Source organism: Cheilinus undulatus, linkage group 4 (assembly GCF_018320785.1).
Source record: "Cheilinus undulatus linkage group 4, ASM1832078v1, whole genome shotgun sequence".
In the NCBI taxonomy this organism is placed as follows: Eukaryota; Metazoa; Chordata; class Actinopteri; order Labriformes; family Labridae; genus Cheilinus; species Cheilinus undulatus.
The window spans coordinates 45,615,606-45,641,006 of record NC_054868.1 but is presented as its reverse complement, the minus strand read 5'-3'; the positions used below and the strand labels follow the sequence as shown (position 1 = coordinate 45,641,006).

The 25,401-nt window shown below is 39.2% G+C and overlaps 1 protein-coding gene across 1 annotated transcript in view; it reads right to left on the bottom strand.

Annotated features, from left to right (window-relative positions):
• The window catches only part of myo15ab (myosin XVAb), a 103,110-nt gene that overhangs the window by 3,056 nt on the left and 74,653 nt on the right, over positions 1–25,401 (bottom strand). The window contains exons 51-71 of the mRNA XM_041784119.1: positions 21,666–21,781; positions 21,509–21,568; positions 21,289–21,364; positions 21,059–21,174; positions 20,843–20,961; positions 17,363–17,504; positions 15,670–15,781; positions 15,509–15,583; positions 12,537–12,742; positions 12,318–12,436; positions 9,721–9,790; positions 9,546–9,618; positions 8,301–8,374; positions 8,118–8,200; positions 7,870–8,000; positions 7,687–7,781; positions 6,163–6,240; positions 5,974–6,070; positions 2,708–2,868; positions 2,489–2,622; positions 1,268–1,401 (exon numbers count right to left, since the gene is read on the bottom strand). Of these exons, the coding sequence (XP_041640053.1) occupies positions 1,268–1,401; positions 2,489–2,622; positions 2,708–2,868; positions 5,974–6,070; positions 6,163–6,240; positions 7,687–7,781; positions 7,870–8,000; positions 8,118–8,200; positions 8,301–8,374; positions 9,546–9,618; positions 9,721–9,790; positions 12,318–12,436; positions 12,537–12,742; positions 15,509–15,583; positions 15,670–15,781; positions 17,363–17,504; positions 20,843–20,961; positions 21,059–21,174; positions 21,289–21,364; positions 21,509–21,568; positions 21,666–21,781 (2,271 nt within the window). The remainder of the gene's footprint in view (positions 1–1,267; positions 1,402–2,488; positions 2,623–2,707; positions 2,869–5,973; positions 6,071–6,162; positions 6,241–7,686; positions 7,782–7,869; positions 8,001–8,117; positions 8,201–8,300; positions 8,375–9,545; positions 9,619–9,720; positions 9,791–12,317; positions 12,437–12,536; positions 12,743–15,508; positions 15,584–15,669; positions 15,782–17,362; positions 17,505–20,842; positions 20,962–21,058; positions 21,175–21,288; positions 21,365–21,508; positions 21,569–21,665; positions 21,782–25,401) is intronic.

Sequence of the window (25,401 nt, the reverse complement as noted above, 5' to 3'; positions counted from 1 at the left end):
ATTTCCTGAGCGATGTTACAGAGACATAAAACATCAAATATAAATGGGACAGTGATGAGAACTTTTTTCGGATGAGTTTTTTCTGGTAGCTGTCAAGGACGGGGCATGGCAAAAAGATATATGATAAAGGTTTACGCTGGCATTGCCTCCAGCAGTTTGAATTTGTAGATATATGTTGATTCTTTTGAGGAAACGACATATTCTCTCCAAGCCAAAGAACTTGTTGTGTTCCACTGTATTTTGTGAATTTTTGAGATATTTTGATCTGTTTTCAATAAGATATAGGGTCAACAACATCGATATGGAGACAGTTTCGTAAATTATGTCAGGTTAAAATAATTTTTACTTTTTATTCTGATTTCATCCTGACATAGGTGAAACGAACTGAATTAATTTGCCAGATGACAGGCCTCATATATGGTGAAATGTTAGTTTACAGTAATAACAGCAAGATAATGTATTTGAGATGTTTAGTCCAATTAGGGAATTATTATTTTATGTCATTTAAGGAGATTTTTGAACTGACTTTGTTTTGTTTTTCTTTCTAGAAAAAATATCAAGATACATATTCAGCATTTCCATTTAGCTAAATAATATTTAGTAATATTTAGATAATATTTAGATTTTTGGTCAATAATTCCCAGTCCTATCATTAACTGCTGGCTGCATCATAAAAAAGCCAAAAACAGACTTTATGTCCTGCTACATTTATCTGCTCGTAGTTTCTGAAAAAAATGTTCCTGAAACTTTATCAAGTCACAATGTAAAGGCAGAATATGGATGTTTTTATGCTAATAATATTAAAGTGAAAGGGAGGATTTTTGTGTTGGTTTGATGCAACCTGTGGACAAAGTAGTACATCTTTGCCAGTCCTGTCCTGAACATATTTAAGTAGATTTTCTGACAAAATGTCAACCTGCTTTCATTTTACCGGAAAAAGTATACCTAATGTTTAAAAGGAAAACCTGAAAAAAGGAACCTCAGGATCTGCTGTTAACCACCTACCAAGAAACAGATCATAAAAATAATTACACACTATCATTTGTATTCCTGATACTCTGGTCTACTTTCGAGGTTATATAGAGGCATGAGCATTAATTTTAATCTGTTATACACCAGAAACTTGAAGGATTCATCCACATCCCCCTGTAATAAAATGTATGAATGAAGCATATATGAAGTGAAATACTTTACAAATGGATGTGTTCCGCCTCTATGGAGAGTTTTCGGCAGTCATCTGTTCTCCTACTGTAAACGTGAATCTTACCCAGAAACTGCGCTCTGGCCTGATGCGGGTTCAGGGTCTGCACTTGCTGCATGTGCTGCGTCACCATGGTAACCCACTGCTGGGGTGGCTGCTTTTTGAAGAGAGGAGCGGCGATGTACTCGGATAATTCGTGTCTGGAGGAGAAGGGGAGATAAAGAAAAAGTCTGCTCTGTGTCTCTGTGATTTCTCAGAATGGTTTTTACTCGCTGAGCCGTTATCCTCGGCTGTCTGCTGTGCGTGTGGGTGGAGAGACGCCGCGATAACCACAGTCACCCAAAGAGAGGAGGTGAGTTTTATACGGTTAAGAAAAACAATGTGTCACACACTTTAAACACTGAGAGTATTGACTGCATTGCTCTGTTTTTATCTGTTCGACATAAGAGTTTGTTTTGGAGTGAAAATGGAAAATCTATAAAATCATCTGCTGCAGGTTCAGAGTGGCTGTGCTTTAACATTTCAATGCTGACATGTTGTCTACATTTGGAAACGCAAAATATAACGATAACAGCTCAACAAAGCCCACAGCGTGCTGTTTACCTCGTGAGGAACTTTTTAAAGGAAATTTCCCCCATAAATGAACATTAAGGTTGCTTTTTAGTACATTTATGCTAATTTCACCCTTTGCCTTTGATCATCCTGTTAAATGTTTAACTCCTGTTGAAGTGCTGTTAATGAGGAAACTTTAGAAGCCAAACGCCCCCAGAGATTAAGATGAAAAATTACAAAATAATTACAGAGTATGTGATGAATAAAAAAGTATAAGGCACAGTAGGATTTAGGGAAACAAAGGTCATAAAAGAGGACAAACACAAAGTCTACTAGAGGAAATTAAAAGCTCAAATTATTCCATGGTAGGCTAACTCTCTTAAATCAGGATGATCTAAATATAAATGTTATATTTTACATTTTAGTGAAGGTAATTGACAGCAACAATGTATGCAAAAATGTTTGTTCTATCTATTCCACTTTATAGTATTTAATATCAGATATTTATTCCTTGCAATGTGAAGATTTTAAACCAAGTAGATCATCTTTGTTCTGCTTTATAAATTTGCAACCCAAAAAGTTTTCTCTGTGTGTGTAAAATTTTCTCCTGTGCTATCAGTTTTTTTTCTTTTTATTGCAATCATTTTCTTTCTATAATACATTTTTCAATCAAACAATGTAAAAACACAATGGACTGAAAGCCAGGATTAGGTTGTTTCACCACTGTTTGCTCACATGCTGGGGATGAAGATGATGTCTTTGGCTCGGTGCTGCAGAGCTGCCAGTTTGGAGATCTGATGGAACAGCTGATCGCTCACTTTTCCATGAGGAAGAACATTCAGCAGACCTTTACGGTAGTCCGGCAGGATCTTAATATACACACAAACACATCGGTGTCATGACCATGAATGTTTAACACTCCAGTGTTTGCATGTGAAGCATCACCTGTCATACCTGGTTATAATGCATGGCCACACACAGCTCATTATCAAACTTGAGCGTCTGAGTCCAGATGACTCGTCTGAACCAGAAGCTGTAGTTCGTATCGACAGACTCGGCCTCTGTCGCAACATCCAGGATGTACTCGTGCTTGTTCAGGGGACGCACATTCTGACCTAGAAGCAGCATACATAGATAATATTATCTTTAAGAGGAAAAAGCAGAAGAAGTTTGTGATGAAAGCTCCATCACTGGTTATAGTTACTGGAACCACTTTATTCCCACTGCTATCAACATCTTAATAAACAGTAAGCGCCCCCTACCACTACATGCTGGACATACAAGGTCAATTTGAGGAAAGTTGTCTTTTTAAGCCTGTTATAGTTATTTTTCCTTGTAATCTGCTGTCAGACCCATTTTCTCTGTTTCAGGAATGCATTATTTAGCTGTGTATGTTTAGCCACATCTAACACGCAATAAAGTTTTCTGGAGAAGAAGAAGAAATAACAAACATTATTAATGCCTAAAGGGGAAATTCACACCTCAGAAAAGTCACATGATGTTGCTATGGTGTGTCTTATCAACTGATCTTATACTGGTTTGGCCAACTGGTCCGGTTTCACAGGACAACCACGACCACTGCTGTTCAGAGCCAGGACAAGTGGCTAATATACCATTCAACACCTGCAGAGGAGTGGCCGTCCAGTCAAACCAGGCAGGATATCCAAACCTGCATCAGATCAGCTGATAAGACATGCCACAACATCATGTGACTCTTCTGAGGAAGACTGCATGAAGCTAGCAATCTAAACATATCAGAGCCTCACCTCTGTTCCCTATAAGGATGCATGATATTGGATCTTTGCCAATATCTGATACGCTGATATTGAAGAATATGTTTTAGTCGATGATGATATAGATGTATAAATGTAGTTCAGACCTAAAGCATCAGTCCTTCAATCCTGTCATAAAGCCCAGAGGGCTGTAGTGATGGTGGTCCTTCTTGAACTTTGTCCCATCACCATACAGAGCTGGAGCTTAGTCAGAGTGACAATGGGGTTCTTGGTCACCTCTTTTAAAAGGCTCTTGCCCCCTATTGCCTAGTTTGGCTGGGCAACCAGCTCTTAGAAGAGTCAGGTAGATACTTTGACCTCACGGCTTGGTTTTTGCCCTGACTCGCATCGTCAGCTGTAAGACCTTCTAAAGAGACGTGTGCCCAAAAGACTCCAATCAAGGTGTACAAACATCTCAGCAAAGGTACAGAGAAATAGGAGGAACAACAGCTAAATTTCAGGTGTTGTTGCAAAGGGTCTGAATACCTATGCCAATGTGACATTTCAGTTTTTTAACTTTAATACTTAATACACTCTGTCATTATGGAGTACTGAGAGCAGATTAATGAGAATATTTTTTTCAACTGTACCATCAGGATGCAACATAACAAAATTGAAAAAGTTGAAGTAGGTTTGAATACTTTCTGAATGCACACACACACAAAAATTAACCAATCCTACCGTTTCATGGATGAATTTCACACTTTGGGGAAGAAAAGACGTTTTAGGCTTTGTCCACAAAGAGACGAAAATTATATATTTTGTTTCATTTTTAAAAAGTTTCCCGTAAACACAGGATTGTTCAGGAAATGTCCGAGTAAGCACGGAACCACTGAAAACCACTGAAAATGCTTTAATATATGTATGGCGCTGTAATGCTGCCACGGAAATGCACCGAAAGAGAGAAGAAGATTACAGAAAACCACAAACTTTCTCCTGGTTGCCCTTCTGGTTGTTCTCCACGGTGGATCTAAGAACATCTGCTGTATGCTGTTCTCTGTGGTGGTAAAAGAGCATCAGATTTTGCTGTAAAAGCCATAACAAGCTCAGTTCCTTCTGCAGCACAAACACAACCCTGTAATATGCCATTGTTGTTTTGGTTTGACATGCTAATGCTGCTTAAGTGGGCTATGCCATGTATGACGTAATTGTCCCAAGACAGATATGGTTGGCTATCCACACTGAGCCGAAAGGTAAGCATTTACAGATTTGTTTACTTTGGGACCTAGTTTCAAAAAGTACCGTTTACGGCCTCCCAAAACGTAGTTTCCATGTGGATGAAATGCTGATACTACAAGAAAGTTTTGCATATACCCCTAAATTTGTCTCCGTGTGGACAGGGCCTTAAAGTGGCAACACCCTCAGCCTGGCACTGCTTCACGCTTGTGCCATTAATCTGGAAGGAAGCAACAATTTTAAAAACTATCAAGATTCAAAATTCATCCATAAAACGTGGTTTAATGATTGGTGAACAACATTATAGAGTACATTTTTTTATTGAAAGACTCCTCGGCGGTGCTGAGCGGTCCATCACTGCGTGGCTTAGACACGATCAGAAGGGCTTTATGGTCAGAGAGAGGGCTACAGTTCAAGAGGGAGCACTGCCTGAGAAGTTGGGGGTTCAGTGGTTTGCACCTTGGCAGTACTCAGGAAATGAACTGGCATCTTTCCAGCTACAAGACTTGGTCTAACTGAGACCTGAACTAGCAACCCTCTGGTTTCCAACAAAAGTCCTCACAGACAGAGATGAGCTTATTTTGTGTAAGAGTAACTTAACTTCACAGTGGATCATCAGCTCAGTGCTCTTTATCAGTATCTGACCTTTAACTGCCAAAAAATGAGTAACAGTGCAACCAAACTCCTGAATTACACATCCTCTGACATCACGGCAGTGGATGTGTAGCCACATGTTGAGTGACCTGCTGAGTTTTTGAATAGTACACTAACAAGAGCAGCTGCCAGCTGTTATCATGTGGAGATGTTTAATGCCAAACAAGGACTGGGAAGGAAAGAATACAAAGAGTCCTTTGTGAGCACTTTGAGGGACAGAATCAGCGATGGGGCTTCAGTGCTAACACATTATCATTGTGAGGTACTCGATGTGCTTATTGATCATGTGTAATATTTTTAGATGCATCTCTGTGGACAGGGCATCAAAATGAAGTGCATGTTAACATCTCAAAGATAATAGCTAGGAAGGATGTGTGTTTGGATCGTTCTTGGCAGGCTGTCTTGTTGTTTTGCCACAACGGCCCCATCAGGACTCATGAACAGGAGCAACTTTCTCCTGCGGCTTGAAACCAGAGAGCGGGCTGATATGTGATCTGTGAGCCGATCTGCTTCACTGACAACAACCAGGAGATTGGCTTCATGTAATAAAACTGCACTTAAAGTGTGTGTCTGAGCTTTCTGTGTGAGACAAAGAGGATTACACTTCTGTGAACGTACCTCTGTTTGTGACTAAAAATATGGCGTATTCTTCTATGGCCTCCAGTCTGTGTAAACCCATCTCATAACACAGCTCCTCAATCACCTCCAGGGCGACCTGAAAAACACAACAACACACTCATTTATATCGCAGCCGTCTACTCGCAGACAGCAGCGGTGGTGGAGTGCCAACAGTGTCTGAAAACTCACAGAGCACGTTTTGATTTTGGCGTGACGTTCAATACCTCCTGGAAAGAGAAACAGCTGTCGTTTTGAACTTCGTCCTGCCTGAAAAAGCCCAAACACATCCTCATATGAGTATGTACTGTACATACACAGAACATGGCACAGTTTGTTTGATATTTTAAGGACATGAATATACATAAATCTACACATCTAGAGCTGTGAGATGCCAAGATTAGAGTCCAGCTCTTGTATGAGGTGTAAACCTAAGATACTTGTACTTAGCTAAAAGATTTACTTAAAAAAATACAGTATTCTTGCATTATAAAACTTGGTGTGATGTAGATTAAGTGAAATAAAACCCACAAAGTAAATACAAAGTGGTGGCAATGTTACTTGGCATGAAAAGAAAGAAAACAAAAATGCATTTGACTTGTTTACCTTGCTCCAGCTGTGCCACAGCAGGGTGCTTTGTTTTGGTAAATGTTTAAAGCTGAGGTATTTGTTTTGGGTGACATTCAGATAGCGGTACTAATATTCATTCAGGAAAATGTGACCTAATGCATCTCGGCTCCTTCATACAGTGCTGTGAAAAAGCATTTTCCCCCTTCATGATTTTTCTTTTGCACCAATGTTACACTTGACTGTTTAAGGTCATGAAACAGATTTTAATATTAGACAAAGATAATGATAGTGAATACAAAATACAGACTTTAATGATGATTTCATTTATAAATTTGTAATTTATTCATTTCATTTATTATTAAGCCCTCCAACCTTCCTGACCTTATGTGAAAACTTAACTTTCCCCCAAAACCAATAACTGGTTGTGCTACCCTTGGGGGAAAATTTGGTCCACTCATCTTTGCAGAATTGTTTATAAGGGGGCATATTATGCAAAAATCACTTTTTCAGGCTTTTCTTGCAAAAATACTTGCCCCTGGCCTGTCCACAATCCCCTCAAATACTAGACCCCCCCACCTCCCCCCACCTTTCAGAAAATGTGTGCTGAACAAGTTGTTCTGACATTTTCCCCTCATGATGTCATGTGGGGAGTTAGCACCGACCCCAGGTAAGTTCTGCACTCCTCTCCTGATCCTCCTCTCAGCTTCCAGCTGAGAAGAGGATCATGAGAGCCACATCCATTAAGCCACATCCATTTCCTGAGATAGGCGGAGTCAGACAGCTCATTAACATTTAAAGCCACAGACACAGAAACAGCTCATTCTGAGCAGGGCTGAAGCAGAAGGTTTTTTAAGACATACAAAAATCCAATACTGGAGTGTTTTTCAGCAACAAACTTCACTGGCATGTTTTGGGGATCTCTGAGAACAATTTAATTTGCCTTAAAGGGGTAAAATATGTCCCCTTTTATTCAGCCACATTGGAGGGTTTTTCCAAACATGAACGGCCTGATTATGATCATGCCACACCGTCTCGATTGAATTCAGGTCTGAAACTTGACGAGGCCACTTCTAAACCTTCATTTCCTTTTTTTACATATATTTGGTTGTAGACATGGGAAACTTCTTCTACCTCTGTAGCACTGACCATCATTGCCTTCAGCTCCATGCTGTTTGGGGGAATGATACGGCCACCATACTGGAACGTCTTCTTCAGGTTCTGCTCACATGCTTTAGCGATGCCTAACACATTTAAAGAAAGCATATTACATTCTAGTGGTTTCTGATATGTTTATGATTTGAACCCAATGACTGTGCGTGTGTTTTTCACCTTGATACTGAGCCCCAGCACTGCGAGAAGCCTGCTGCAGGTATTTCAGCAAGAAGGGCTTGAGGACTTCGGAGCAGCGATGGAAGGCGGTCAGGATGTAGAGCAGCCTCCATCCTCGTTGGCAGCTATCGCTGAACAACACAAGAGTGCACGGACAGACTCAGGATTACAGGCTCAGAGAAGAAAGAGGAGCGCTGTGTGTGGGAGTGTGTTATTGTGTGTGCGGTGTGTATGTAGAAGAGACGTACGGTTTGGAGCTGGTGTTAGCAGTAAGCTGTTTGAGGAGTTGGCAGTAAGCCTCATCCCTCATCAAGGTGAACTCTCCGATGAGCTGAGGGGAGGACACACACATATAAAAATCAAAGATAGCACACGTGTTAGCCAGCTGTCAAAGATGAAGGAGTTACATGACAGGAAATGTGTTTACTTACCTTCAGGAAAGCACTGACCACCTCCTGCTCTGCTGATCCCCTTAACGGAGCATCACCCATGAAACGCATCACGGCTGCATGAATTACACAACCAGGCCACACAACCACAACCACACACACACACACACACACACACCCACACACACACACACACACACACAAATAAAGGTCAGAGCATTTGAGTACTCAATATCAGATTTTGCAGAGAAATCCAGCACTTAGTATTTATTCTTGATATGAAGACCTTGGATGGATGAATCAGAACCTGGATGAAATAAGAGTGAAGCTGGGATTTGCTCTCGTCAATTATCAAACAAAACATTCAAACTCAAACCACGGGGAGAATGGATCATACGCAGGATCACAAAATGTCAAAGTCAAAATTTCTTTTGTCTTAATTCTACAATTTCTCAAGTGTTTCTCTTGGGTCTGTATTCTGCCTTTCAGGTACAAAAACATTCACCTTCCCCCAGTTCCCTGCCTTCCTACCTTACCTCTCCATCCATATAGGGTAAACAGGAAAAAGGCTTAAGAGAGACAAAGTAATGCGCCAAAAGTGGAAAAAACAGCAGAAAAAGGGGTTTAAAGTAGTTAAAAAGTGTAAAAAATTGATTTACAGTGACATGGGTGGGGGAAAAAGTGATGAAATGGGCTAAAATGTGGTAAAAATGGATAAGAAGAGACAAGTTTTGTAAAAACACCAAAGAAATGGGAAGTGGCAAACAAAAGTTGCAAAAATGAGCTGAAAAAGTGGTTTCAAAGGTTAAAAAGTGGCACAAATTAACGACTTCAACATCAGATCCAAGCTGACACACTTTTCTGCTCCAAACTGTTAGCCAGGATGGCTAGCATCAATGCTACTGATCCAACACACATACACTGATATTATCAATTGGGGAAGGCCCATTCTCTGGGTTTGTCAGGGGCCCAGCCAAATCCATGGATGGGCCTACACATATCACCTATTGCCAAAAATACCACCTCTAGCAAAATAAAAGTATTAACTAATAGTCAAATATTCCCTGTGATTGACTGGCAACCAGTCCGGGGTATACCCTGCCAAAGCAAAAGTGGTACACTGTTACATAAAATAATTTTATCAGGTATTTGTAAAATAAAACACCAATACAGATAATCTGCCAAATTCTGAATGTTCCGTTTATCAGCCAGGTCAATAAGTGTTCAACCCCTAAAGTCAAAAGCTCCAACTAAGAGGGGTTAAATAAGGCGAAGGAGAGCACTTACACAGAAAGAGATCAGCTGCTACTCTGTTCATGGATGCGTCTGTAAACTCTATCAGAGACTCTGTCAGAGGAGTCTGAAAAAGAAGAAACATAAGAAAAGTGTCACATATGAATTATCTAAGAGGATCATGAAACAAGTGGAGGCATAAAATGTGCTGTAGTAAGACAAAAAGCACCTTGGAGAACTTGATCATCTCAGTGGGCTCTCTGGAGTCTCTGTTTTTGCTTTTGCTTTTTAGGGAATCTCTGAAAAACAGAATAAGACACAAAGAGCAGCCTTCAGATTTCCTGTTGTATCATGTGTTCAGGTAATTTATTCTATTCTAGGAAACCTGCATTACATGCCAAGTTCATGTCTTCAAAATTGAATACTGTTTCAGTACAAAATAATTATAAACACTATAAACTTTTATTTCAGTAGATATTCGTGCATTAAATTCAGTCAAAAACCATCTATATCTTTAAAAACTTCTAATTAAGTAATTATAATCAACCCTTTTATGTTAAAGCTTGATCTGATTTAAATCACTTGAGGTATTGCACAATGTTTGGAGGTTTTATCTTTAACACAACATCATATTCATCGAACAAACTGGGCTTCTTTGGATGCAAAATCAATATGTTAACTACAGCTGTTGAAAAAGCATGTAGATTCTTCCACTAGGGGTCTCTCAATCCAAACAATTACCACAGATTTAGTCTGAGGATGTCATGTGTCATGGTTAAGCCTGGGAAAATGGCAGTTTTTGTGTTTATTTTAAGCAACCATGTGGCATTATGTTTCACATGTTTCACATGTGTATGTTTCACAAGGTAAATAGTATTTGTGTACTAAGAGTGGATCAGACATAAAGGGACATGAGCTAACTTCACTCACTTTCTCAGCAGTCTCATCATAGTAAATCAGATGTTTTTCTTGGAGATATCCCTTAGAGCAGTGGTACCCAACCTGGGGTCCTGTCTGCTCTGCCTTTTTCAATATCAGATGTATGTATTTATTATTCTAAAACTATGATTTGAAACATAATGCATTATGGCCAACCTGAGAGAAGAAAAAAATGAAGAGAATCTGATAATTTTTGTGCAAAAAGTCAGAAATCTAGATTTTTAAAATTACAAAGTTGAATACTTACAAGAAAAAAACTCAAAATTTAAGAGTTTAGAAAGTAGTGACTTTACAAGAAAAATCAAAAAATATTCAAGTTTAAACTGTCAAGGATTTTAAATCATACATTAACAACAGTGTACAGTAAAAAACTGATAAGAAACCAAACTGAAATAGTGGTTGGATCTTCAACTGTATAGTCTCAAAATTAACATTTTACTTCACATAATTTACGTGTTTTAGAATAAAAAAAAATGACTTTTTGTCTTGTAAATTTGTGATTTATTTTTTAACTTGGGAACCTGATTTTCTCCTTGAAAATTAACAGATCAATTTTATTTGTTTTTTTTCTAAAGTGGCCCTTATACAACATTGTGACAATAGATAGTTTATACATAGATCGCTTGTCAAGAGCAAGTGTTTGTGGGCAAATTATGTTGGGGTTTTGTCAATGAACACTTAAAATCTATGTTTAAGTTTTCCAAGTGGGTCATGGGGGTGCTTAGCTTCGATTAGATATGAGTGGGGGGGCCCTAAGAAAAAAGGTTGGGAACCTCTACCTTAGAGAAAGAATTTCATCTTTTCTTGGTTCAGTTATTCAGGATAATGTTTCATAAAACTCTGTAGTATTAATAATAATGGTGGTGCCCAAGGAGTTATGTTATTGCCCCATGTATGCAGTCCTTGGCATGGGTGACCCAGGTTCAGTTCCAGCCCTTTACCACATGCTCTTCCTCACTCTCTTGTCACGGTTTCCTGACCTATGCACTTAATCTAAATTTCAATTAATTTCCCAGCCCTAATCTCTTGGAAGAGTCCTGGCTGTGCCAAACTTTTTCTATCTGAGAATTATGAAGGCCACTATCCTCTTGGGAACAGTGCTGACTGTGCATGTCTTAGTGCAATATTACACTGTGGTGGAATAATACTAATGCACAAAGGTGTGATGATGGTGGAGCTTATGCATGGTGCTGTTGCAGGAACTAAAGCAGTGATACTCAACATGTGGCTCTTAAACCACATGTGGCTCTTTTGTGATGATTTGTGGCTCTTATATGTCTCAATTTGAAATATTATTCCCCCAAAAGACCTTAAAAAAGGAAAACTTTGATGTCAGAAATTATCCATTTCAAGTCACATTAAAGAGTTTGTTCCTTACACAATTAAAGTTGGCTTTATATGCCAACTTTAATTTTTTGTCTGTGTATTATCTGTCGCCCTTATTTGCATTTTTGCACCATTTTGTCCATTTGTTGCCACTTTGTATCAGTTTTTACAGGTACAAGCCCATTTTGCCACTTTTACCCTCTTTAAGCCCTTTTTTCACCAGTTTTTGCCTCTTATTCTGCCTTTTTTAAATTTTTTATTACCACTTAAATCCTTTTTTGCCACTTTTCACCACTTAGATTTTGGCTCTTATAAGGTATTTTTCAACAATTTGACTCTTTGGTTGAGCAGGGTTGAGTAAAACTGGACTAAAGAGTAGAATGCAAAAACATATGGGAGCAGGAGAAAGCAAGAGCAGGAGAAAACCCTAGAAATACTCAGTTGAAGTGGCCTATTACAGAGTGAGCATATTTTAGACTTGATTTGAGATAGGTTGTGTCACTAAGTGTATGTTTTTCTGTGTTTTAGAGGATTTCAATGTGTGAAAACATCTTTTCTCACCCCTTCTTGTTGGCTGTCTGTCTGAAGTACTTCTTGGCAAACTCTAACATGTCATATTTACTGTCCTGCAGCGCCCTCTCATCCAGCTCTCCGTCAGCAAAGCCGTCAAGGGAAACCCTCTGAAATGACAGAACTGACAGCTAAAACAACCTGACACTCCAATCAGTTTGATGGGCAGACAAAAAAGGAAAAAACATTTGTGTGCGTGTGCATGTGCACCTCTATCGTTTGATCTATCTCATGCGCAGCCATGGTGGACGCCACGGCAACAGCAACAGCTGATGACACAGCAAACTGTCCAGCTCCTCCTCGGGGCTCGGCCTTGCGGTCCAGCGGCAGCGACAGGAAGTCGGGAGCAGCAATGGGATGGACGCATTCAGCCGGGAAAGCACCAGAGCGGCTGAACACAGCGCCGAACTTCCAACCTGACACAAACACCGACACATGGACAAAGACAGACAGAGACACACGGAGCAGGGAGAAAATGAAACCTTGTCAGAAACACACACACACACGTCTAAGCCCTTATCTGCCTCTCCTTTAGACAGCAGGTCAGAATTCATTTAAACAAGTCAGATTCTTATCAGCACTCTTTCCTCTCTCATTTACAAGGCCTTACTCTCCCCAAGGCCTTCAACGATAACCTTTTATTTAATACAGGCTTAAGTCTAATTATAGACACTTCACAAGAGGCTATTTCCTCACTTATGAGCACTTGGTATTGACCTCCATCACTTCCCTACAGGGCAATCCTAAACTGAGCTGTAAGTATAAGCTTATAAGTATATTGTGGTTTATTTTTTACTCATTTTGGTCAGATATGGCCCTCTAAACCCTGCTGTTGTTAAAAATGGCTGTCAAGACGAACAACTGCAACAATCTAATGCCATGTCGGCGCTGTGCACCTATTATTATGCTCCTGCAAACCTCATTGTGCTGAAGCACAAACTTTCCGACCCTGCCTGGGAAAAGAGGATTGTACTGTGCTTGAGCATGGCACAGCGAACTCATGCAAAAATAAGGATGCATGGTAATTTTTGCTGATTAAAATGCTGATACTTTCAAACTCATTTTAGCCAATACTGATATCCATGTCCAGCTTTTTGTAAAGAAGAGCAACTAAGAGGCTGAGTCAAGCAGAGCTGAGAGAGGAGAGGGAAGTAGACTGGTTATCTGGTAGTTGTTTTATGTTTATATCCTCACTAATATTGTTCAGGGTACAAAGGTTTTTGCTTCATCTCATTCAGATGGCAACGTATGGTCTAAGCTGACACTTTTGCACCCTGAGTCCGCTGGGTGCAAGAATTTGTGTGGAAGTTGACTGAGGATGTTTATCCACCATTCAAACTATCCTGCATTGCATTCTTTTGTCAATTTTTCTCCTCTGCCCACGTCCTGGGAGATTAGCCACAGCTCCATGGGTTATAAAGTTATTGATTATATTACGCACAGTGGACAAAGGAATTTCAAGATCTCTGGAGATGGTCTTGTAACCTTGAGATTGTTCATATTTTTCCACAATTTTGCTTCTTAAGTCCTCAGACATTTCTTGTCTCTTCTTTCTCTTCTCCATGCTCGGTGTGACACACACAGGCTCACAACACAAAGGTTGAATCAACTTCTATACATTCTAACTGGCTTCAGGTGTGATTTCTAGATTGCCAGTACCTGTTACTTGCCACAAGTGAGTTTACATGAGCATCACATGCTTGAAACAAAATGATTTACCCTCAGTTTTAAAGGGGTGCCAAAAATTTTGTCCAGCCCATTTTTGTGCTTTGTATGTCAATTTTGGCTTTTTTCTTCTGCTTTATTTGTGTTATTTCAATGCACATAAAGGAAATAAACATGTGTATACCAAAAATATTTGTAATTACAACAATTTCTGGGAGAAATGGTGAATTTTCTGCAAAAATGCCAGGGATGCAATACTTTCATCCATGACTGTATCTTTGCTGCAAAGGATTGTGGTTTCATGTAAAATTCAGTGGTTTTCCACCTCAAAAGATATCTTTTCTTCATCATTGGTGCCGTATTAGCTCTGTGACTGACTGACCACCCGATGACCTTTTGCATGTGCCACTGGATGAGACATAATGTTGAAATAGTGATAATTTACTGTAGGTAGTCCATGCATTGTGTTCAGGACACTTCGCATTTTTTTCCATCTGTTTGGATCGATCTCCTCTAATCAGATTGATGCTGTTTGCCAGCAGCCGGCACTAAAAATAGACCTCACGCGTATCTCCAGTGAAACAGAGTGGAGTGGGACGTGTCGGAGACGGACTGGAGTGCAGGCAGTGTAACTGCTCTGATTGACTAGAAAGGGAGTGATTTGCTGTGCACAGTGTGCAATGTGAGAGGAGTGGGGTGAAGCCAGTGTACGTGTAATTGGGGGTCAGTAAGTATAATCCATATACATGCATATACCCTTCACTACACCACTGCTGAAGAGGGCTTCTGAGGCCAAGCCGTGATGACTGCCATATTGAAAACGATGATGCAAACTCAATCAGCTTAGACACAGATAAAGAGTCGGAGCTGAGGCAGGCCTTAAACCTAAACAGCTTCATTGTTCTGGCTAGCAGTGAAAGCAGCCATGTCCCTAATAATGCAATGATCAATATCCTTATTTAAACCAAAATGGACACTTCTGTGCTGGCATCATTTTAAACACTGGAGGTTGCTGCTTGGAGACGGCTGAGTGTACCACTGATCTACAGCCACGCCAGATGAAAACATCACAACAGATTGCAGACATATGTGTGTAAGCACACACTGATTTTGTGCTGTTCAGTATCTGTTGATCGATCAATGAAACTACGTGACTTCTTTTAGCCTGTGATCATATTTAATCTTTTCTGTCCAAAAGAAATGACATAAATCAATAGTTTTCAAATTGCCTTGCCATCTCCCATCTGAAAAATAATTTTCTGATATCATTTTTTATTTAAAAAGTGCTGTAGGCCCTGTCAACACCCCTGCACCTTTTTCTCCATGGCTTAAAATACCATCATCACACCTCCAGGGTCCAGGTGAGTAAATCTCTCAAAACTGTCAACGTGAAATGTCATCTTGTTTATTTTGAGCCTTAGCCATAACACAGACATCAAGTTAACACAATCGGAAAGGTGAGGCTTCCTCATCCTGTTATGTTCAGAATAAATGTGTAGCATTAGATAATCACTCACCAAAGTCCTGAGTGTCTCTTTTCAGCTCCTCCAAAAACACCACCTTCTTTCTCACCACGCATCCGTAGCTGTAACCTGGAGGAGGTAACACGCACGCCCATTGATCATTCATTGACTTCAGAGGAAACAGGATGTCTTGTTTGTTTATCACTGTTTCTCACCTTTCTCCAGCCCGTCCATAACCTGCAGCCTGATGATGTCACCTTTGTGAAAATTGAGCATTGATCTGTCGTCTGTCACAAAGTTTCGCTCTGCAATCACATAGTCTGAGTCCTGCAGGGACAGAGAGAAAAGACGCAAATGCATCATCTCACAGCCTTACATGTTACTTTCAGTTTATTTGTATTTACAATAAAGATCAATCCTTAACTTCGAACCTTTAATACAGCTTAAATTTACCACATCTTTAATTAAACTGACGGAAAAGCTGAGTTTGTTACATTCAGTTTTATCAGATTAGGGGAGTAAAGACAGGCACCCATTCCTCTTCATCACTGTCAGCAGCACTTCTGTTTGCTGATCATTTTGTTATGGTTTTGTTATTTTGGCTCAGCTGCAAACACAAGAATCAATTAAATTGAACCCCTTAAAAATCCAAGGGCCCACCAGATTAAAAACTTTTCAGTTATTCAGTCATTTACAAAATGACGGTTCATAAGTATACCATGTTTTACACCAACAGAAAGCTCTGATTCTCAGGATTCTGACCATGTTTACCCACCACGATAAAACCCACACAGCAGCCACAATTAGCTACAAAGAAATAAACAATAATAAAAGTAACACAGCTCACTGTTATCATAACATTCCATCAAAAACAGTCCTGCTGCATCAGAAAGAGTCCCAACAATCGAAATCCAGGCAAATTTATAGTCCAAAAATATGATAATATCCACAAAGATCCATGAACTGGTGTTCAATTTTAAATTTCACAAATGCTGTTGTTGTTCTCAATAGTCCACTGTGTTTGCTATAATAATATCTCTTTCCCAGGCAGTTATTAGCCATTCTGTATAGCAACATGTCTGCCAACCTTCATCCTTTTTGGAGTATTCAATTTGAAACACCTGGACTTTTCCACATAAAAACAGGTATAAAATACTCTTTTTCTACTCTATTGTTATCGGCTTTGAACCTGAACTAGCTAAGGCTTCATGGTTTAGTCCAGTTAAGTTTTTCAGCTAACACCTCCCAGCCACAGTCATCTACAAGCCTTTGTTTCACAATACAAACTCAGATGGAAAAAACAATGTTTTGTTTGTTGTTGTATTACTCAGCACCGGTAGCACCGACCCTCTGGATAGACATTTTTGACTCATTTTACCTGGAATTTCAAGGGGCTCTTAATCAAAATAATAGAAAAAAATGACAATTACAGACTCAACTCCAGCCACCTTTGTTTTGAATTTAGGACTCTGTTCAATAAAGGAAAAAAAAAAACTCCATAATGTGTATTCACAAAACAATAAATCACAGTTTTCATTTCACTGATTATTGATCACATAATGAGGGAGAAAAGTTGTTAAAGGCGGCATATTATGCAAAATACTGTTTTTCAGGCTTTTCTTAAAAAATAAGTGCCCCTGGCCTGTCCACAATCCCCTCAAGTAACAGAACCAGTTTTTAAAGCTGTTAGGAATATCTGAGATAATGTAAGAATTCAACTAAAATACATATAAAACATACTGGTAGGCATTTTTGACTAATACAGACTTGCATTTAATGGGTTTTGAATTTCAGTGACAGAAGTATTTTTATGATCTAAAATTAAACAAAGGCATAGTGCCATTTCTAAACAGCCTTATCATGGCCCACTACGTGACATAATCAGTGTGATTTTTGTGTATGTTGTACCTTTTTGATCTCGTTGATGAAGGTGTCTATGAGATGTTTGACCTGCGGGGCCTTGGCTGAGAACAGGATCAGCTTCTCATTGGTCAGATTAAACTCCAGCATGTTCTCAGAGGGGATGGTTACAAACAGGATGTCTGCATAGCTGAAAAGTAAAAGCAATTGAAAACCTAATTTGACAAAAGACATACGGTGCAGTTTAGGCTTAACTCTATCAGATATAAACAATACAGTCTATTAAAAACCTACTGGGATAAAGTAATAAAAATGCAAAGCTACATGCTCCTACATAGAAACAGAGTTTTTGTTGTTATCTGTACAAATAGTTATGGTATTTTTTGTTTGGTAAGAATGACCTTTTTTCTTTTTCTTTCTTTCTTTTTTTTTTGTTGTTTTTTTTTACATTTTTCATTCATAAGCCCAAACAAAATTACTCTGTGATCAACACTTTTGCGTGCTGTGGATACAGCCTTGTGTACATGATAAGTGCAAACTTAAATATGCATATGTATTAACACAGAAGGGTAAAGGGTTTTAAAGTTAACACTGCTGTGGAGTCATCTCACTAAAGCATCCAAAAGTTTGAAGAAAATCTCACTGAAGTAGTGAACATTTTTCTTCTTTTAACTTAACTCTCTGTATCTGAACCTAACCTGTAGCGTTCTCAACTGCTCTTACAGTAAGATAACTCTCACTTTGGAAAAAAACTTGAGAAGTGCACAAAACACACGCTTAGATTTTGGGAAAATTTCTCTTGTATGAGAGCATAAACAGAGATTCAGTGACCTCACAGAGCCTGAGATATTCTTCAGAAGAGGATCAAGAATAGTGTTTATTTTGACCTCTGAATATTTATAGATGACTTTTATCATTCAGCTCCAGGCAATTCTTAAAATAATCTCACATGTAATGTTCTTTTACAGACTAGTGAGCAAAGTCTAGCTCACTGCTGCAGTTAATCATTACAGACAAGTAACCTTAACAAGAAAGAGAAAATATGTCTGTAGAAAGTGCATATGCCAGTGCTAGTCTGTTTTTAGATTATTAAGCTAGCTAGTGAGAAGAATAATGTTATGCAAACCCTTCAAGCCCTAAGGTAATTAAACTACTTTTTCTGGCCTGGACTTTTTGTCTTAAAAAGCTTGAAAACATCAACCCTGTGGGGAACAGTCAAGCTCTGAACATCTTTTTTTTTTTTTTTTCTTTTTCAGGACAACCTGAGCTTTAAGAATATGTGGGCTGCAGTGATTTTCCTTTAATTTGAAAAAGTTATAGGACAAAAAGACAAAAGAAAAAAACAAATTAAAACTTAAAGACTTTAATGAGTGAACACAGTAAACAATAATGACTGAGACTTTTTTGCACAAACTTGTTCTCCCATCTCTTGGTGACCAAAAAGTGAAATAAATGATCATTTTGTGACAAAAAGTCTCCAAAATATTCATATGTTTAAAAAAAAGTCTTTGTGCCTCTTTGCATTGGCTCTATTGTGCCATTATTCAATGCACTTCCTGTCTGCATTAACACAGAGTGCCACATCACAGGCTGTCCATCTCTTTTTCTCTCTGTTATGAGCTATTCAGGCTGTTTCCACCAGGGAATACAATATTTTATTTACTTGTGGGTATTTAATCTTTAAAGATCCTGGAAATTCGCCCAAGTTCCAGGCTCGCTAAAAAAGCTTCTGTAGGGAAAGGAGAAAGTACCGTGTGCTGTCATTTGTGGTAAACTCCAGGTAAAAGCCAGGTGCTCATGAAGAGTAAAGCGTAAATTGTCAAAAAAAGGGGGAGCCACCAGGGCTATCTTCAGGCACACTCGCTCAAGTCAAGGATTAAGTTAAAAGCCTTTTTTAAAGTGTGCCTGAAGATAGCCCTGGTGGCTTCTCCTTTCATCAACAGCTTCTGTAAGGAATTTGAGGGCACTGGAAGGGCACAACGGCTAGCTTCAAGAGGTAAAAAGACTATAAGTCAACAATTTTGGGTCAAAAGTTACTTGAATTTTGGGATGCAGATGGCCTCCTCTCTAAATAAATGCATAAAAGCTAAAAATTATATCTTAAAAAAAGTTACTTGACTTTTCAGGAAGTGTCATTTTTTTGTCATATGCTACAACGTCAGAATCAGAGGGTTTAACAGCACTTCTTAAAAGTATGTGGCAGGCAGTTGAGGTTTTTTCTCTATTTCTCTTCTCCATGTGTCTGTTTCTGTAAATCAGGTTGTTGTAAAGGACGGCTAAGACGTGAAATATAACTACAGTTAGGAATTTTTGATAGAGTCTCCTTTATCAGCAGCTCTCTAATGTATTTAATCCAACTATCCATGCTACTGTCACGGTCAGCAGACCAGGGGTGGAAAAAGTCCCTTACTATTGTAAAAAAACGGCTCCTCTAGTTAAAACCAGATATTTACTGATATTAAACTGTACTCAAAGGAGTACAAAGCTACTCAGTTACAGTAATTTGAGTAAATGTAATTAGTTACTTTTCACTTCTGCAGCAGATGCTGAGGTGCCACCACAGTTCTGATGGCTACCACAAGATAGCAGTGCCCACAAATCTGCTGTGGTATTTGTCTGTACTACATCCAGTCAGTATGGGAAGCTTAACATATTTTGACTTCACTTTCAGGAAGTTGTTGTGATGTCCATGTTTTTATACTGTAAGTTGTACACACTGATTTTTCATGATCTGACTCAGGGTGGGAAGTAAGCACCTAGCGCCAGCCAAATGAGGGTATCATTGACAGCGTCAAGTGAATGTGCTCAACTCTCTGGCCACTGGGGCTGGTTAATAAAAGCTGCGTAAACTAACAGAGAGATTTTATGACAGTGAACAGCATAAATGGAAACATTTTTTCTTGCTTGTTCCTGTTATGACTAAAGCTGAGTAGACCTACTCACTCACTGACCAAAACATCTTGCCTCCTCCCCGTGTCAGAGCTGTTGTCAAATATTTAGGAGCAGCTGTGTCCTGGGATGGTTTTACTCAGTATCATATGAGAGGAGTTTTCCACTGTGACTAGTTTATTGCAAAAGGTTTGTTTGAATCAATGTTTTGCTTGTTGCAAGGAAATCACAGCAAGTTTGCATGATTGCAAATTGATCAAAACTGCAGTTTAAATGAGTGAGAGTTCTGCTAATTTGTGCAACAACTCCCTCTTAATAAAAAGCCTATAATTTTATTATTATAAGCACTAATTTCAATATTATACCTGATTAAATAATGTTGATTGTTAGAATAGAGTGGCTGATGAAAAAGTTTGTGGTTAATAGATTTCTGAATCCACCAGCCACATTGGCAGGTAGAATTCCAACCCTTGTCTGAGTTATAGTCAACATTTTTTCCTTAGGTAAAAAGGATATTTTATATGGAAAATAAGCAGAGGAAGCCCAAAATAATCAAAGACAAACTTGCATAGCTGTGTAAACACAGATATGGAAATGAAACTTTATCAAAGAAATGCAAATAGGACAAACAGAACATACGTGTAGGGTCGGAGCACTCTGAAGTAGTCTGGGGCTGCAGCGCTGCTTTTTACTGTCTTCAGAAGCTTGACACCGCTGTGAGACACCGACAACACCTGCACACCTGTTCCTACACTGCCCTGCACACACACACAAACACACACACAAAGCCCTTTAATAAAAGGAAGACATGACACTGTCAGTAATTATTATCCTTTGGGGCTTTAGCACTCTCACCGATGCCGGGAACAAACGAGAGAAGTATATTTCCCACGTTTCCCTTGCTGCTGTGACGATTGTTTTCTTCACGTGCTCCTCCACTGGATCCATATTCTGCTGAACCCCGTGTTTCGCTGTCAACCACACAAACATACACATGAGCTCATGAATGTCAAAGAGACTTGTTTGGATTAGAGAATTCTGTCTTAAAGAAAAAAAAAACAAGGCGGTGAGAACAGACAGACTACCGAACAGAGCTTTCATTTTCTGCCTTTCATCCCGGGTGATGCGAACACACGCCTCCGACAGAGTGTCGTTCACTATCTGCACGAGAGAACAGAGGACAGGCAATGTTAGAAATTATTTAGTTTGTTCTAAGATTTCACCGTTGTCAGGTAAAAACTACGGAGCAGAAAAAAGAAAGGGGAATGAATCGACTGCAGACGTTCATCATAAACGTGAAGTTACCTGTTTGAAAATTAGATCTAGCACCAGAGGGTTGTTGAAACTGTCTTTGGGATAAAAAACCTGCAAAACACAGAAAAATACTCACTAGAGATAAGACTACAAACACTCTGATAGTGAATCATGTGCTTTCTTTATGTGTTTTTGTGTTTGTTCCCACCTCCTTCCTGAGGTAGAGTCTCCAGGGAACATTAGTGTAGGTGTAGTGCTCCTCGTTGACGCTCTGATGAAGCTGTGTCAGGATGGTCTCTGTTTCTACGGGAAGCTCTCGAGAAACTGCAACACAAACATCGTTATAAGTTTGTTTTATCTTTTATCTAACTCCTCTTATTCTAAGCAAACTTTTTTAGTTAGGATGAAGATACTTTGATACAGTTCAGTCAGAAATGCTCTCCTCTGACATTTTATCATTTTATTGCAAAACGGATGTACAGTTTTACTTGGTGGAGAAGGCTCTGCTCTAAAGATGCTCCCTGGGTTTGTCAAGCAGCATGCTTTGACTTTCCAGAGAGCATGGCTAGAAACCCCCTAAGGATGGATACATTTATGACAATGCATATCAATGCAATAGAATTAGCTCAAAGCCAATTTATCCATTGTAGCATAAATTTCAATATGAGGGTGCAACAGGCTTTATGCTATAAAGGAGGTGGCTGGGGTGGAGGAGCACCAGCTGCGTGGTGCATCAGCATTAATGCAAGCAGGGATCAGTGAGAAGTATATCATATTTAAAAATACACCCCGGTCTTGAGAGAAAGAGCTGAGATTGGCTGTGGGAGCTTGGAGGTGATAATTGGCTCATAGCTGGATGTATGACCACCATGTCCTGCATGAACTAATGCTACGAAGCCAATGATAAAACTGACAAAGAAGCTAAACTACACACCACCAGGGCTTGCAAAAAAAAAACAAAAAACAAAAACAAAACAAAAAACAAACAAAAAAAATTTTAACTGCTTATTAAGGACATTTTTGCTGGTTATGAAACAGCATAAAGTTGTAGCAACAGTCTGCACCTTTTCCACCTTAAAATGGTAGTTTTAAGGACGATCTGGAATCAAAGATTTGCAAGACAACAACACTGTTTTCAGGGACAGAAGCAGCTGTGTGAATTGACCCGTTACAGCTTGAATCAGTCGTCTTATTGTGTTTCCTGTGATTTAGTTTGTCCAGTTACCAAAAGCTGTTTTTTGGACAATGCAAGCAGATAGCAAGCATTTAGAAAGTATTCAGACCCCCGTCACTTTTAGCGTTTTTCTTATGCTGAAACCTGACGCTACAGTCGAAAAAATAATTTTCCCTCATCAGTACCCATTCATGGCAAAGTGAATACAGAATTTTAATTTTTTTCTGTAAACATATGAAAAATTAAAAAAACATGAAATTTTACTTAGTTGCCTCCCATTTCTCTTGGTCATTGCTGAGATGTTTCTACACCTTGATTAGAATCCAACTTTGCTAAACTTAATTGATTGGACATGATTTCAGAAAGGCACACACCTCTCTATAGAAAGCCTCACAGCTGACTATGCATATCAGAGCAAAAACAAAGCCATGAGGTCAAAGGGACTGCAGTAGAGTTCAGCGACAGGATTGATGCAAGATCCAGATCCTGGGAAGGCTAAAAAATCTGCTGCACTAGAGGGTCCCTAGACTAGAGCACAGTGGTCTCCATAATTCTCATATGGAAGAAGTTTGGCACAACCAGGACTCTTCAGAGAGCTGGTCGTCTGGCCAAACTGAGCAATCAGGGGAGAAAGGCTTAGTAGAGAGAGGTGACCAAGAATCTGATGATGACTCTAACTGAGCTCCAGAGATCCTGTGTTGAGATGGGACAAAGTCCCAGAAGGACAACCATTGGAGCCCTCCACCGATCTGGGCTTTATGGCAGAGTGGCAAAACAGAAAACTCTTCAGTGCAAAACACATGAAGGCCCACTTGGGGTTTGAAACACTCCAAGTGAAAGCCAAGTGGGCTTTCAAAACAGGCTAGCAGAGTTATGTTTGTGCAAAATCCAATAATATTATGATACTGTGTCAGTCCACATGGTTCTCTGGCTTTCTTTGCACCCTCTGTTTGTTGACAAATGCTGACAGTGCAGATGCACTCAGAAGTCCACCATATCATAGTCATACATCTTGTTGCTTTTCTATGATTCCTCTTAATGACCTACAAAAGCAAACAAAACAAACAGGACCAAAACAGACCATTTCTGTGTAGTTATTTTTAATGTGTCCCCAGGTCAAAGGAAGACAAAGATGTTGAAAGCATGCTGGAGAAACAGACTTGTTTACACTTTCTGCACCAAAGATTCAGAGTGAGTGAAATGCTTGACTGTTCAAAGAAAGCAGTGGGAGATTTTTTATCAGAAAAAAACCCTTATACTTCACAGGACAAGGTCAATAAAGAGCTAAAAAGTATAACAACACAAATGAAATTTCTTCAAAGTAACAAAAAAAGCCAACCTTAACAAAGATAGCCACTTTACTTTATTTGGAATATTTTCAGACGGCTCCTTGTTTTCAACCTTGTAACCTCACTATGCTGCTGCACGCTCTGTCATGTGACACAGATGTTTGTTTCAAAACTCCACAAATACAAGAAAGTAAAAAGGGGTGGTTTAGAGGCAGGCAACTGAAAGCCATCAAGGGTGGTGACAAGAGGGTTCACTGAACAAACGTAAACACGAGGGACACAGAAACAGCTGTCTGAGCTGTTCTCTTTCATTCTGTATGGAGCTCTATCTTTCCTGATGGAGGGATAAGACAGCACTCTTTAGCAACTGTCTGTCTTCTATTTTGAAATATTTTTCATCGGAAAGTTATCACAATTAAAACTGACTCCTCGCATTTCTATTTTACATACAGAAACTGAGTAGTGACATAGTGTTTTAAATCCCCAAAGAAGCCTAGAGGTGGATGCTTGTGTGGTGGAAGGTTGAAAGCAGGAGCACAGAACTGAGTCAAGGCAGAGCTGGCAATAGCAGAGCACAGAGCGAGACTGGAAATCTCGCAGCTTAAATAGAGCGCTAAATTAGGAGGATGTTTGTCAGGTGATTAGATAATGATGCATGTGAGGTGTGAAATCAGCACAGCTCAAGTTTTCTGCCTGAAGTAGCTTGCAGGTGTCGCTCTATTTGTGCATGGAGCAGCGCTGCTTATAATCAGTTTTGTTGACCACAGTTATCTAAAAGCAGACATTTGCAAAGTCTGGGTTTGGACCCCCATTGTGGTCATAAGATGCCTTCCAAAAATTTTTTTCCATTCAAAATTGTATATTTTACACATTTTAGTAAAAATGAATACATAAATGAATAAATGAATAATTAGTTCAGTTTAAAACGCTACCTTAGTCAATGGTGAGATTTATCCTGAAATGAGAGTCGTGTAAAAATTCCTCCAAATGTGAGTTTGCACATGACAGCAGTGCTGTAGGGGGCAGCTACTCTGCCACAGATATTAGATGTGTGTTTTTACATTGGTATTATCACTCAGTGCAACAATCTTTACATTAGTCAATCTTTTAGTCTGTGAAACACACTTCAAAGTGTAAGGAATGATGATAAATAAACACTCTTCAGCTGACATAGGACTGTTGGCTCAGCCTAAAACTCTACCAACTTTGTTGTTCATACAAACAATATTTACAGCTGATTTATCCGGATTTTGAGGCAAAGTATTATTTGTAAATATCAACTAGGGATGTTCCTATGTGTCTATTTCCCCATTCAGCTAAACACTTATTTAAATAGCGTGTAACCGACTAGTCTAAAGAGAAGAAAATACTTCGAAAAAGTCAAATTCATCACAGGATCACTGTCAGCCATGCTTTACAGAGTATATCAAATGTTGGCAAATTGGAAAACGAATTTAATCATTTAACCATTTAACCAGGCG